Raw genomic sequence first — 16,546 nt, 5'->3', positions numbered from 1 at the left:
AATAAATGGATTGGTCGTGGAAGTCCTATTGCATGGTCTGCTCGTTCTCCGGATTTGAATCCATTAGATTTTCATTTGTGGGGATATTTGAAATCTATTGTATACGCAACATCGGTTGAAAATGCTGAAATACTACGAAATAGAATAGAGAAAGGCTTCCGACAAATTCGGAATGATAGAGAGAGTAACTAGATCAATGACAAGACGCGTGCAGGCTTGTCTTCAAATGCAAGGTGGCATTTCAAACATCTTCTGTAAAAATAATTAAAACAGAAAATTCATTATATCTCATAAACAAAGACAGATAGGACATATATTTGTATGACTTTTTTTTCATTATTTTTAGGTGTACTATCAGCTCCCGAAGTGGGTCCCACAAGTTACGAAACACCCTGTATACAGTATAAGTCGCAATATAAATATATAGTCACGATTTTCGACTTTCAATCCCTGATTCTTCTCATAGAGCTACAAAAAAACATTTATCAATCAAACGACGATCGAATAAAACGTTTAAATACATATCTGAAAAAAATTATTTATTTTGCTTTCTTTGCGTAATATGTTTAGTGTTAGAATGATATTTCATTGACCATGTGATATCTACATATATATGTATATCCTGCCATATTAACATCCCAATGTGATTATATAGTTTGAAATATAAAATAGAGGAAATAGTTTTCTTCACAAACAAGCTTGAGAATTTCAGGCTTATAGATTCATACCATAAATAGATGTTTCAAAATACGAAAGAACATTTATTTTCCAATAATATTAAAATATAACTGATTACACAATCAAAAGTGAAATCTAAAAAAAAGAATAAAATTTTTTCATCTAAAGCTTCATTTTAGACAAAGCTGCTATTTGGCGGACCTTGACCTTCACTATGTTAGTTATCTTGACCTTTACTAACCTATGTTATTTGTAAGGTTGTCCTGCTGAATGGCCATTCCTTATTATTCATCAGAAAAGAACAAAACAAAACTTTCATAAATAAAACTTTTTGACGCAAAGTATATTATATTTAACGAGTGCATTATGTAAACAGCACCATTGCGTAAATTTAGATCAAACCAAAACGCTCAATAAAAGAAGAAAAAAAAAGACCAAATCGCATTGTAATCTTAGGATTTTAGAACAGCTACAATATGAAATTTCCAGGGGCGTGCGGGTACCCGAAATTTCGGGTCTGATCGGGTAATGATCGGTCGGGTCATATATATATATGCAGTGTGTATATATATATATCTGATAAATATCAATAAAATTAATCAAAATTTATTTTGATAATTTTTGATTCTAACATATAACTTTAAGAATTGTTAGAATATGACTAATTCATGGCTAATATAGGAAATGTATTTTAAAATCATATTTTATAACGAAGAAAAGATAGAAAGAGAAATAAAATTTTCCATAACGCAATAAGCTGAGTTTATATTTTCCTATTTATATTCTGAATACTATAGTCATGCAATTTCAATTTTTTGTTTCTTAATAAAATCGGAAAAAATATAGGTATTCCTTTATGAGATTAAGAATGAATCAATTACTGGAATTTATCAAACAATTATAAATTTTTAATCAAATTATTTATTTTATTCTATCAAGTGTAATATTAAATGGCAGTCGATACAATATAACCAAGTATTATATTATGTCAATTATTCAGAACAATATCTACTGTTCTATTTAAGAATAGATTTTCATAATCTTAGAATTATTTTTATCACATAAAAGAATTATTTTTATCATGCAACGCTGATCTTAACAACTGTTTCCTATTACAAAAAACATTGTAAAATATTTAACTATTCTCACTCAATGCACATTATCTTCTTACTATTATGTAGCATTCTATTATATACAGAAACATAATTGAAATAATATACCTAAAATAAAAAACTGTTTTACTAAAATCACGCTGTAAGCACAATATTGCAAGTTAATATTTTATGAAGCGAATATTTATAATCCTTATTCGCCAATCATGTTATTTGTTACGTTTTAATCTTTATTTTTTTAATCCTATCGCGTGCTAGCTGTTGAACTGTTTAGTCGAGTAAAACTAAGCTCCGAGAGTTTATAAAAAGTGTGTGTTTATCTATTCACAGACAAAGAAAAACAACTGTAATACCTAATAATATTCAAATTAGTGATGTATAAAACTCCAGTTTTCAAAGCTTCAAGATTCAATTTTACAGACTAAGACTAATGTTGAAGTTCAATCTTTCGAAATTTTGAGATTGAAACTTTAAGACTTAGCTTTCAAAGATCTTAAAGTTGCTTCTGAATAATATGTCACTATCATTGATATATGGCATTTGATAGTCTATGATACTGTTTATTGCGGCTTTTGCAGCTCAATACTTAAATCTTTGAAGTTCAAGCCATTAAAATTAGGATCATGACTCAAGTTTTTCAAGCTGCAGACTAGAACTTACTTCAACAATACTAATTCAAATCATGCTGAAGAATATTACAAAGAAGAATAAGACAAAGATAAACACCTGATCCTCTTCATTTTAAACCGGTTATACTTAGCTCAAAATAGTATTACGTTTTTCACTAATTCTTGATTAGTCAATGTAGGCTAACAATCAGATTCTGTGACAGAAAAATACTTCGACTAGAGTAGGACAAAGTAGAAACAGAAAAAAATTGCAATTAAAAATATCTAAGTCAAACAGAGACAAACAACAAGTATTAATATAAAATAGAATGTATTTAATAGATTCTCAGTATTGACTCCTTGTATATCGACATAACTGACAGTCATCTACCGCAAAAAGACCATCATCGATATATCTCGATAATGTCATTGATATATAAATAATGATAAAATTTCTAGAAAAGACTTGTTAATAAACAAAAATTCAAATTAAAAATAAATAATAACAAAGTAAAAATCATGCCAGCATATTTTGCTTATAAAGACGTCAAAAGCAAATTTTCACTCAATTAAAACATAAAAACTCATATCGCGTAATTCTACTCAGTAGATCTAGATAATCTCGAAATAATCTAGAAAAAGATCTAGACACGAAATAATTAGCAGTATCAGCAATATTAAACGTAAAATTACACAAAATTCTCTTTCATTGTGCTTTATTTACTATAAATTTAATAATAAGATTGTAATATCGATCAAATAGAAAATTCTATCAAACCAGCTAATGAAAAAGAGAAATAATTCAGTGAAAAACATGTCAAAGATATAAATACGCTCAAAATTACTGTAATTGTCATTACTGTATAAACCTGCACATTTCGTGTAATCCAACAATCGAATGTACAAAATCGCTAAAAACTATTCCGATATATTACGTGAAAGAAATCCACAGCAAAAATTGAAATAACAGCAAACATCCAGAAGACTAAATAACGCTATTAAAAAATCTTCAAAAATCCTTCGAAATTTTGTTTTGTCTTGTGAAAAATGAATTTTGTCTTCTATGACTGATTCTTTCGGAAATCTGTTCCATACTCTCTGGAAAGCAACTGGGCAGCTTACTCATTTTCAACAAGCAATCTTCGCTTTTCTTCAAGTAAATTGGCTTTATCCATAGGACTGCTTGCTCATCCATCTTGAAAATTGCTGGGCAAGGAGTCCTACTTGATAAAGTCAACTTACTTGCGTCTTATTTGGCTGAGATATTTAAATCATCCTACATGCTACATCTATTTCTGACGAAACTTAAATATCTATAATTACAGTACGTAGGTCCAAATGTCTTTTTCTATCGTACTCTTTACATCGACAGAAGAAAGAAATATTAGCTAAACGTACAAATCCTAAGTCCCTCGTCATGATTTCATCAGTAACAAGTGAATCAAAAAAACTACCGAAGACAGTCCTTGCAACTTTCATTTTAATGCCGCCATATTATGCAACATCTGGGAATTATCTTTTTTCAATTCTCTTATATCATTTGCAATCATCTTATCCACAATCGGAAAAATTTGCACTTGCGATAACTTCATATCGTCCGATTAACTTCTCATCAAATCTGTTCAAATTATTTGAAAAAATGCTAATTCAAATGTTTATCCTCTATTCTGGCAGAGTCAATAAGTAGAGTTTCAATCGGATAGTGTCTTGAACGATAGGAAAATGCTTTGTTTTTTTGTGTATCTTGTTTTTCTGTGCATGCTCACTCCTTTATGCCTTACTGGGAACAAAATTTGCTCTAGGTTAATCCCTAATCTATTATTGTTCTTTTTTAAATAGTGTTTCTAACTATAGAAGCAACCTGAACGTTCTTAACCTTAAACCATGGATTATTCTCATTCAAAATATCTCTTCTAAAGCCTCATACATTCAAGTTGCTCAGCAATCACAATTTCCTACACGAAAGCAAGCTATATTAGATTCCATCGAAGGAGCTTCAATTGAAGAATATATTTTTGAAATTGAAAAACTTATCGGTCGAATATCAAATTTATATCCAAAATTTTTCACGGCCGAGTTTACTTATACCTGAATAGTAAGCACACGGCTGGCAGGTTAACTGACAATCACACAAAATATAAAATCTCACTCCCTGGAAATTCGACCATGCATTTAAATCAAAACGCATACTTTCCAACGTATGCCCTATAATTCCGTCAATCATAGTCCGTCATTCTTGAAGAGCTTGCTGAATGAAATATTAGACCTATCTTCTTCATTAGAAGAGCGGGTCTAAATGATCCTGGATACGCACACTTCTTGAGCTTTCATTATCAGATGTATATATACATCCAATCCAAAAAATTCCAAACATACCTGAATCCATCTAAATAATTAAATAAATTACAACAACACATCTTATTGGATATATCTGTCAACAGAAAAAGTAGTCTGCTTCTTTTGCAAGAGAGAGGGTCATATGGTTAAATTCTGCAAAAATTTGAACCCTCAGCTACCACTTTTACACACCTCAGTTTTTGTCAAAACAGTTACTGATCCATTCGTCCAAATTAAACAGCCGAAATCTTTTCCTGCCTTACTTCCATTCCAGACTTCTGCTACATCGTTACTACAAAAACTGCAAGCGGAAAACAACAGAAGCAACACCCTGTTTAGTTTAAAAACAACACTCTTTCCCAAAACTCACTGACTCCAGCTCTTCCAACAGCTGCTTTAACGATTGAATGTTGTCAAAGATGACAACAGACAAAGTAGTTGTTCCAAAGAAATCAAGAAACGCAAAATGGCTAATAGGACAGAGACTTCGCTAGAAGAACTCTCCTTACTACTGCTGCCTGCTAAGGATATCTCGGATCCCATTCAAAACCACTCGGACTACATCTCGGATCCCATTCAAAACTTGAACTTTCATTGTCTACAGTTCCTAGTAAATACATATGAAAATTCCAAAATCCTGGAAGCGGCGTTTAACCACATAAAGGACATACCAGCTCTATAATAAAGATGCTTTCCTTTTTAAAAGACTACCTTACGAAGCATAAAACAAAAATTGTTATACATCACAAGAATTGTTAAACGCTTCCATAAAATGCCGCGAGTGAGGATTTCTCTCTTAAAAAACTCTATAAGAAAACTCTAATTAGATTAAATTTACTCATGGCTACAAGCTTTATATCGCAAGTCTTCTTCTGAAACTCGAGAAGTCTTCGCTCTAAGCACCCGGAAATTCAGTCCATCTTATTGTTAGTCAATTTTGACATCCTCATCTTCGTTGAAAATGAAAAGAACAACTTCAGTTTCTCAGGATTCATAGAATTCAGGAAGGACAAAACCCATTCAAAAGGTGGAAAAATTCTAATTCTTATTCTTAAAAACGTAGCTTTTTGGCAAATCTCCTAACATCTCAGTTGATCTATGCGGTTTTTGTCTAAATAATGTAAAGTCAGAACTCGATATGTATTTGTCTGCTTTAGAGTTCCAGGCCTTATTCCCATACAAGATCTAATTGTCCAAAATATTAGTGTTAAAGTCCTTGTAGGTAACTTTAACACACATCACTCTAATAGGAATTGTACATATACAAATAAATAACAATGGTAGAAGATAATGCTTTTGAAACCGCTGATCTACTACACAATGACAACTCATACATATATACATACATATATATATTCACAAAAATTTTAAATCTAATATTGATCTTTTATTTTCTACTCTGAATATTTGTGATAAAATTAATACTGTTGTATACGACGAGACTTGAGATTCTGATCACTTCCCTATTTGTTTTAATAATAAGGTAAGTAAAAATTATCACGAGAAAAAATCTTTCAACTTTAAATCGAATTGTACTGACTGGCCAAAATTTTCCCATGCTCTCGAGAACCGTTAGATAGACTTCTTCTCTAATTATTACGATGCTTTACTTTCCAGTCGCAAATACGCATTTTTCATTAATATTATCACTGACACAGTTAAATATAATTCACCTCCTAAAAAGAAATTTATTAACTTTTTCGAAAAGAATAAAAAAAATCCTGTTCTCTAGTGGGACTTAATGTGATAAGCTCAAAAGATTGCGTAAATCCAAGATGCGTTCGATAATATAAATGTCTCAATTATGCTAACTAAGCTGGCTTCTCTGGGCTGTCCTTTCAAAACCCTAAAATTTGTAGAGTACCTCACTCGGGCAAAAATTATATCCTCAAACAAACATTAAATAAACACTACAGTTTTACAATCTTTATCTTTAATTTTTTCCCTCGTAAGAACTAATCAGGAATCATCTTGGCTAAACAAAATCACAACGATCGAGCCTCCAGTATCTCGTCGGACAAAAAAAATTAGAATATTGAAATAAAAATGCACGAACATGGACGCTAAATACACATTACGCTAATAAATTGCTTCGAATTATCTGCACATTTATCGTTGGTGCGTCTTCTCTTTTTCAAGCATAGACCATTAGCAGTGTAGATAAATTTTAACGATTACATGCAATTTGCTGGAGATACTAACGGAAGAAGAATCAGAAGTACGAACAATTATAACGAGCCGCGAAATATTCATCAGGAACCATATTGCCGCGACTGAAGCCGATTTGTTGTTTCCGAAGAAAAAAGAAAGGATAGAGAAAGATGTCGAAAGACCATTAATGCAGTAGATATTATAACTTTAATTTTATAAAATCTATCGTATGAGATCAAATTAATATTTCCAAATGTTATATCTTGCAGTTAGATAAAATAATTGGAAATGTACGTACAACTTATAAAAAATAGTAATCAATATGTTTTCTAGAAATTATATTTAACGAAAATTTTGTTATAACAGCATCAAATGACTTCACTTTCAATTTCCGTTCTTTCAAATATTCCTACTTTCGAATTTATTTTTGCAAATATCTACTATGTTGACAAAATTTTGAATTACATTTTTATTGGCATATCTGCAACTTAATGTTGTTAATTAAATAATTCAAAGATTATCTTTCAGTTTCTAAAAATTCATATATTTAAATTTACATAAATAATCACATTACAGTTTTTTAAATATTAATAATTTTATTCAAAGCTAAATTGAATAAAGCTTTTTATACAAATTTGATGACAAAAATTTCTATATATATTATCTTCTATTTCTTCAGTTATATATTCATAAAAATATAAATTTATAAAAACATCTACAATCTATTTATTAAAAAAATTTCAAAATACTTAAGTAGCTTCCAACAAAGAATTATAGAAGAAAAAGCAAAATTCTTCTTTCTTCTCAAATATACTTATATACTTCAATAAAAACAAAACTATTATTTTATCTCACATAGTCACGAATTCAGTTTCACTTTAAAAGAAGATTACACTTCAACTTTCCTTCCAAGTTCTAATATAATACAAGAAGCTAAATATCACCGGCTCGTTACCTATTTTTCAACGAAATGTGAAACAAGAATCACCTAACCATCACGACAGCTTAGAGGACAGTTTCAAACGGCTTCGTGATCTTTGATATTTGAATTCTTTTTTACTGGTTTCCACAGAATTAAGAATGAAAAGAAATACAAATTGCTAAAGTGATGTCTGAGTCAGGATGAATAATATGTTAATTTAAAAACGAAGATTAATGAAAAGCACGTCATAAAATCACGCCATTACTATAAAAATCACGAAATAAGAATCTTCGGATTGTTAACATGAACGAGAAATTAAATGGACTAATAATTCATGATAAAAAAATAAAACAATTTATAATTAAAGATTAGTATTTATTTGACGTTGATAAAAGGTTTTATATTTTAATTTATTTTAGTTTATTTTTATTCTTATTACAAAAGCTAGACTTTTCTAGGAAAGACTTTCTGAAGGATTTCTTTATTTAAAAAAAAAGGATTTTTTATTTAGAAACCGAATTAATATGTAGATACTCATGAACCTAAACTTGATAGAAAACTAGTACAAAAACTATATATAATAATACAAAATATACTATAAATAACTTAATACAAAAATTTCAATTTGTAAGATTTAATAATTGGACAATTATAAGATGTTTCAATGAAATGATGATTTCTATATGAAATTTTTTTATATTTTTAAAGAGTTCAAAATATGTAGATTACACATCCAATTATAAAATAAATTATTCTATTATCACTGTACTGTCCAATAAATATCTGCAAATATTGTACTTATAAGTATAAACTATTGTTTAGATATCTATAAAATCGTAGCTGAGCATTTGATTTTTAGCTAGATTTTTAGCTAATTGTAAGATTCAATTATAATTAAATTTCTCAAGAGTGTATATAATACAAATTTATCTTGTTCTAATTTAACAATGAGTTCACTTTGAAATATTGTTTTCAAAATAGTAAGCAAAATTATGAGATATTACATATTTGTAATATTTAAAAGAAAAAAATGTAGACATATTTCATATATTGTCGTTGGGATAAACACAAAATCTTAAGTTTGAACAATAGAAAATTTAGAAAAACAAATGTGAATATGAACTGAACAAAGTTATAAGAGACTTGGCCTATTAAATAGAAGATCAATTCTTGAAATATGATTAAATTGATCAACCTATAACATATAAAACAATTAACAAAAAACTTATAACAGAATAAATCCTAACAGTTAGAAAGTTTTTCACATTTTCTAATTAAATGAATTATTTATTAGTTAAAAATAAAAATTATCACACTTAAAAGATTCTTAAACTGCATAATATAGCCTTATTACTAACATAGATAGTTTTTCTGCAAGTTCTTACATTTCAATAACAATATTCTATAATGTCCAAATATATTTTACAATAATTTATAATAATTTATATTGTACTATTGCATATTTAATATTTTCCGTTTAAATAATTTCTTCCAAATTTAATAAAAATACTTTGTATAGCTCAAAACAAAGTCTATTCAATAAACAAGGTGTTGCATTCTTATATCTTATATGTTGTATTATTCTTATATTAAATTTTTTTATTCAATTTAATATTCAAAGTTAGGAATTTTATTCATTTTCAATTTTAGTTATTATTTAATTTTATTGACACTTTAACATTTCGCGCAGAAAGTTCGGATATTATAAATAAAAATGACTGAATGTCTAAATGATAAATAACTTTAATATACAATTTTGTAAGATTATTGTAAAATCGGTGTAAGAAGAATATACGATAAATATTTGGAAAAAATAATTTGGACAAGTTGTCCATAAACAATATTCTCGAAGTCGGTCAAATTATAATGATGTATTCTATTTGTGAAAAATAGAATTCACGTAATAGTATAAGTTTGATTGTGTCCATGTCGTCTGCTTCAACTAATGAGGCAGAGAGGTATGATTTTGATGACACTGTTAATAATAAAAAAACTTTTGTATGTTACTAATAATTGAACATAAAATCTTAGAATATCTACGTATCTTACAACCTAAACAAAATGAAAAAAAGAAAAAAGAAATCCAATTTATTTTGAATTTTGTAACTTTTTAAATACACATTATTTAAATATTTATATTTATTATGTATTATTATAAATTATTTCTAAGTATTATATAATTATCTATATACTCAATAATTTAGAACATTTATTGGAAAAAGTGATTAAGAGTTGACCACGAGATACAGTTACTTTTTATGTCTTTATTAGTAATTCTAATAGAAAATGTAGATATGATTCTTTTTTATCATTTGTATAGTCGCAATTAGTAATGAATTTAATAAAAACTTAAAAATATTATTTTTTTCTAATTAAACTTTACAGATTATTTCGTTAAATTTGAAGAACATTAATTCAGCACATTAAAATAAACAATATTATTTCAGCAGTTGCTTCAAATTTACAATAAATCTCATGTTACAACAGAATTATAATATATATATTTTTTTGTATGATTTGTAGATCATGGGATCTTTATAAGAATTTATAAATATGGTTAGTTCACAATCTGCGTTCATTGGAAGATATTTGAAATAAAATTATTGTGACTCACGGATGTAAATTATATCAATTGTGAAATCGCTAACATGCATTTTATGTATGAATTTTTCGAGTTAATGTTAGAAAAACCAGACTTTTGTATGAAGAATGATTTCCAAATCATTGTTTATAGAAAATATTTCACAGAATATATATACAAGCGATTTCTATAATATTTTTTTAAGAATACAGGCAATAATACACGCACCAAAATCAACAACTTTTTTGGAGAATTCACTCTTATAAAACAAAATAAGTTTTATAATTCAAAAACATAGTTATGCAAGTGTTATTTGCTTATTTTATATGTGTTAAATTCGCTGTTGCTGTACTTCCCATATTTATTCCTTGTATAATAAATATTCAAGATTAATTTGATTTTTGTATTTTTTCTTTTATACTTTAAATTATAATTATAAGTATTATATGACATTTTTTGTTTATAATTACCTTCCTAAGATTACCTAACTCTCGTAATTTTATTATTCATATTATAACAGCTCTTATATTTTCAATTTATTTCCTCGTATATTGTATCGTGCTAGGACACAAAAGATCTACTAGGTTAACTCTCATTAAAGTCATATAGTAGATAAACAAAAGGTACACTATATTATAAACAAAACTCATGAAAATCTTAATGAGCAATCATTCCATTATGAACGTTCGCATATTAGACTATTAGAGTAACAGAATATTAGATAATGGAAATTTAGATAATACATAGAGATTTCACAGATCTGTACTGTTCTATTATTTTGACATACATACAGATCAACACTTAATGCAATAAAAAATAATTATGAAAATAATATCAGTTTAGAAATATTCGACATATTTTTTATTAATTACTTCTAAAATACAGATATCTACAAATAATATGAATTATGAAACTCATCGTATAGATATCATTTTTGCAATAATATTTGTCAATGTAATGTACTAATTTCACATGAAACTTTGTCGATGTAATTTAACTTTTGCAAATGAGACATTATTCAGATTTAAAAATAAATTAATGTCGACAACCATTCGATTCGAAAATCATTCATTGTGATTCTTCTTCCATAGAACATTTAAATTTTAATAACGAAAATACGTTGGAACATAAATATATAATTTGAAGATCTAATACAGAAAAATCTCAATATGTTCAAAAATAAAAATATATGATATTAAAAATATTTTAGTATTAATACTAATAATGCTAATTACTTGCAAAATATTAACCTATTAAGAAATCAGCAATATTCATGTAATTCTAGTGAGCAGCCAAAAGTTCTTTCGATCGTTACACGATATAGAATAAACTGAATTTCCTCAATTAATTCAAGTGTACCTGAATGCGTGCACTTCCTGTGGTTTTGATGACCTTGGCAGTTAACATGGTGTTCATGAGAATGATGCGTATGATGATACTGCTGGCGTTGCTGTTGCTGATGCTGGCTAATCGGTGATTTAAGCACGCTCAGCACCAGATCCTCGTGAGATGGCATGATTCTCGTGAGCTGCCTGCTCTGCCTGAATAAGGTTTCCTGTTCTCCACGGTTCATCCTGCATCCAAGTCGTCGACGTTGCAAATAAAATCCCGGATACCATTCGTTTCTCCCTCGACCCGGACCGCTACCTAGCATAACAGCATGCAGCATTCCGGCGCTCTCTTATAGCAGGAACTTTCGTTCATCCGACTCACAACCGGACAATTTTCTCTTCTTTTCATGGTCGTCTCTGATGGCCGTGTCTCGATTACTGTATGACAACCGGTCTTTCTTTTTTATCCACTATTTGATAAAACATAGCATGTTTCATACTATTTAAATGTAATATTATTCAAGTATTTTGTTGGAAATACTTCTTTTTCTTTTTGTTTTTAATTCACTTTGATGGTTTAATTTTTATTGGACACTTAAAGAGAAATGGTAAGTAACAATATTTCAGATCAAAATTTGAATGTACTTTTCTGGTCATCATTTAATCAACCTATTAATTTATAGTATTTATACTAGTTAAGTGTTGCAGAACTTCTTTTAATATAATTTAATCATTTAATTTGTTATAACTATTTAAGAAAAAATGAGCGTGCTGAATACCTTTTTTTTTTCTTATATAAAATACTTGATTTATGTTATTTGAACACTATTTGGATATTGGAAATGCCTACTTTGTTTTTTACTTCGTTTTTTGATAATGATCTATGGATTTTAGTTAGAGTTCCGAGTGTACTATTTTTAGACTTCGTTTAGTGAAATATTCGAAATTTGTAGCATTATCATAATCTGAATGTTTTACATTAAAACATTATCTGAATGTTTTAACGATAAGATTTAAGGAGAAAAATAGGTCGTAAAATTTCAAGTTCTTGCACAATTATTATTCACAATTCTGTAAAACTTAATTCGACGTGGACGCATTATTCAGACACTAGAGTACACTTCGATGAACTAATCATATAGTAAGATTGTAATTATATCACAAATTTTAATGTACTTCCATGGAAATTAATATTAAATGGGTAAAATTTATATACTGTTAAAATTTATATATTGTTTAATACTGCTGATTAATGTATGATTGTATCCTTTGAACGTGCTGATCTTATGTGTGTGTTATATGTAGGAAAAAGTATTTTTCGAATCTGTAAGCTGTAATCAACTTCTTCTAATTTCCAATTCACTAATAAATATTGATAATCTTTTTCTAAAATCTTTACACACGTAAACATGCTTTGTGTTGAAAAAAAAAAATGATAACTAATCCCAGACTAAATGTCTTTCTTCTTGCAATTTAAATTAATTGCAATAATCGTGAATTTAATTCGAAATTTCAGTTTCTTAATCACTAGGATCTTGAATGTAGGATCGTTCTCGAATTGTAACGCTTTGTTCTCGCAGTTTGAAGCGAATGTACGCAGTATTTTATTGACAAAAAAAACGAGAGAAAAAATAACGTTTGCTTACGACCGTTCTAATACAAATCACCTGCAAACAATCATCAATCACAGAAATCATACGTTTAAATTTTGAACAGAAATTAGCAACATTTTGCTTCTTCTTCTGTATAATTTTAAAACCTCCCGATAGAAAACTGTCTTTTTAACTTTTCGACAACAAAACAATTGTTTCCTTCTATTTATTTTTCATTATTTTCTTTTTTTTTAGAAATATTAAACATTTATCCAACTTCTTTTGTTTTGTTTGGTTTTTTGATACCTCGTTTTTAGTCCGATTCAATCTTATAGAAAAGATTAACTTTCATAATATATTTTCCTTTCATTGATTCGCTCTTCCAAAATTGAACGATGAAATATAAATTCCTTAATTCAAGAATTCAGTGGAACTTTCAAAGTAACTCCTATGTCAGGCTAGGAAGTATTATAAAAATCCTATGGATTTTCGACGATCTCCAAATTCTTCCACTAATATGTAATACTTAAATCTGACTCGACCAATCTCTTCAGGTGGTAGTTTTCTACACTATATGATTCGAACGCAATAAAGATGCAACAGTAACAACAATAACTTCTTATATCCACTGAATCTGTCTTGTCAAATACGATTCTTCGAAACACATTAAATGGAGAATCACATGTCCGTTCCTTTTCTTCGATTTTTCTTCTCCAGCTTGTTGATGTCTTCAATGTCGAGACTCACCTCGGGACCCTTTTAAAGGGATTACACCTCTTGCTTTTCCACAGCAGTTTCGTCGACAAGATTGGCATTCTCGGCGAATTCCGAATCCTCTTGTCGATCGTGGCCACGCGAAATTAGACAGTCAACATTCGATGCTCGAGACGTTACACAGCTGATCCCAAGGGTTTCCCGACGATTTTCGTTCGCTTAGTTTTTAAATAGTCACATACAAACTCGCATACACTCATGTTCGTCGTGTTTACCGTGTTAAATTAAAAAAAGAAGAAGAGAAGTACCATTTTGTGTATTCTGAAATTACTTGACGATATTAGCCGATATCACATTACGTTCGAAATGATAATCACAAAAATTCACGTTTCGTACTTTCTCGAAACATTATTTTTATATCAATTATTGTTTTGATATATACACTATTCGATTAAAACGTTGATCATTTAAGTTTCATTTAAAAGTATTTGTGTTGAAACCAATATGATACAAGAAAACTTACGTGCAAATTCGGAAGGACGTGCAAATTCGAAACTTGAGATTAAATTGTCACGACAAAAGATCTTTTCAACTGCTTTTTATTATCAAATGTTTATCCCTGAATTTAAATTCTTTTATCAAACAAGTTTTCGAAGAAAAAAAAAAGAAAATATGCGTATATGTGCGAACATATCATCGAAGACCAGTGTCCAAAGCGATCGAATTTCTGCTCTGACTTTTCACGATCCCGTCCTCGGCAGATTCATGTATCTTGTAAATTTTTTGAATGTAATCCTCCTCGCTTCGTTGCGATTTTCCACATATTCTTCTTCTTTCTTTCTATTGTCCTCTAAGATCTTACAATCAACATCAAAGGAACTGTCACTGAAAGACTAATCATTTTCTGCATTTTCTTCTCTTTTCCATTGAATCTTTTAAATTTGCAACACGAAATTCTTTCAATATAGAAACTGTCTGTATTATTTTTATTCAAGACATCTTTCAATAGATCCATATAAAAAGAATTTCGTTTGTGTTTGTAAATATTCACTCTGAATAAAATGAATAAAATGATATATTTTCAGGGTTTGATCCGGATCTTTCCAGAATATATACAGTGATTTAATAAGGCAACGAATGCGATTTCCACGGTCTTATCTCAATTATCCGCATCATGGTCCCTGTGTTTAACGACGGGATAATATTTTATGAAGCTTCGAATCCATCTTCGACCATTATCCCCGGCCTGATAAAATTTTAATTGAAAGTTCCCACGGGAACACGTTTCCTTTGACATTTAAGATCCGCCTATTTCGTTGCAGCACGCTTTCATAACTGTCTAAATGCGAAGATCAACTGCGATTCAATTTCGTATCCCGTTTTTGTCAGTCATCTTCATTCGCCTCTTACACGCGCATCCTCGAATTTTCTCTATGGAAAGTAAAATAGTTCGTCAATAATAAAATATTCCATCTCGATCAATGTATGCATACAGAAATTAACTTTAGAGATCTGTAGACCGTTCAATATCACTTGAAAAGATTTAATATAAAATCAAGATTTGCTTCTTCGACCTCTTCCGTGTATTTCCTCAGTTACATAGAATAATTAAAAAAAGTTTGAAAGAAAACATAATTGTTGATCTTTTGCTTATAAACATTCGTTCATATTTCATCTCAAAATTCCTTCAAACTTAAATTCCAAATTTCTTCAAATCCTCGTATGCTCAAAATCCAACATCTCCTTCAACGTTAACAAATGAACTGATTTTCTTAAATTCCAAATGACAATTCACATTTCTTACGCTGGACCAGTGAAAAAATCGAAATCATCAAAAAGTCACTGTGCAACTTTCACGGATTTACCTCTGGTGAAAAGATATAAGAAGACAGAAATTGAAAATAAATAGATTGAAGTACAGATGATGCAAATTTTGCTCGTGTGTTTAAAGATGATTTTCACGCGTGTTCCCGCACTCACTTCAAACGGAAGCACAAATGAATCGACAAATAGTTCTTCGAGCTTAAACGAGCCGTCGATTCGTACCGGGGACAGGGGAAGAGATGACGCACGAGGTCGCGTAACACTAATCGAAGACGAACAATGTGCTCAGGACGAAAGCCCGCAACCAACTGTGGCTCTTGGCCACCCTGTAGTTCCATCACCCACCGCAACCTCGAATAAGGTGGTGGCTCTCGGCGCTTGCATGACGCGCAACGTTTACGGACCACGAAAAATATTTTTGTCTGGTCTATCGTTCACCGAGTAACAAATCGGACTTGTGAAATCTTTTCCGTTGTTTGAGTTTCACTTTAGTTAGAAAAAAGAGCGTACAACTGCGTACGATTCGTAAGAACATTTATTACGTAATGTATTAAAATTTAATAGTAATTTTATGAAATTAAATAAAAATCTAAAAATTTCAAATTTAGTCATTTAATTAAGAGCATATTTACATATTTCAGTTAATCAAGTAAATTATGTAAATTATGCAAGTTATATCCAATGATGATTATGTAC

General features: G+C 29.3%; 1 protein-coding gene and 1 long non-coding RNA gene across 2 annotated transcripts in view; both read right to left on the bottom strand.

Moving 5' to 3' along the window:
- The window catches only part of LOC122538198, a 30,061-nt gene extending 17,701 nt beyond the window's left edge, over positions 1-12,360 (bottom strand). Inside the window, exon 1 of the mRNA XM_043672107.1 lies at positions 11,749-12,360. Coding sequence (XP_043528042.1) covers positions 11,749-12,058 — 310 coding nt within the window. The 5' untranslated portion in view covers positions 12,059-12,360. The remainder of the gene's footprint in view (positions 1-11,748) is intronic.
- A 2,723-nt stretch (positions 12,361-15,083) lies between these two features.
- On the bottom strand, positions 15,084-16,145 carry LOC122537955. Its single transcript, XR_006308755.1, has 2 exons — positions 16,007-16,145; positions 15,084-15,457 (listed from the first exon to the last, which is right to left on the bottom strand). It is a non-coding gene; the product is annotated as an uncharacterized LOC122537955 (long non-coding RNA).
- Positions 16,146-16,546: the final 401 nt, after the last annotated feature.

The sequence above is a fragment of the Frieseomelitta varia genome, unplaced genomic scaffold (assembly GCF_011392965.1).
Source record: "Frieseomelitta varia isolate USP_RPSP 00005682 unplaced genomic scaffold, Fvar_1.2 scaffold_1016, whole genome shotgun sequence".
In the NCBI taxonomy this organism is placed as follows: Eukaryota; Metazoa; Arthropoda; class Insecta; order Hymenoptera; family Apidae; genus Frieseomelitta; species Frieseomelitta varia.
This window is presented reverse-complemented; position numbering and strand designations above follow the sequence as displayed.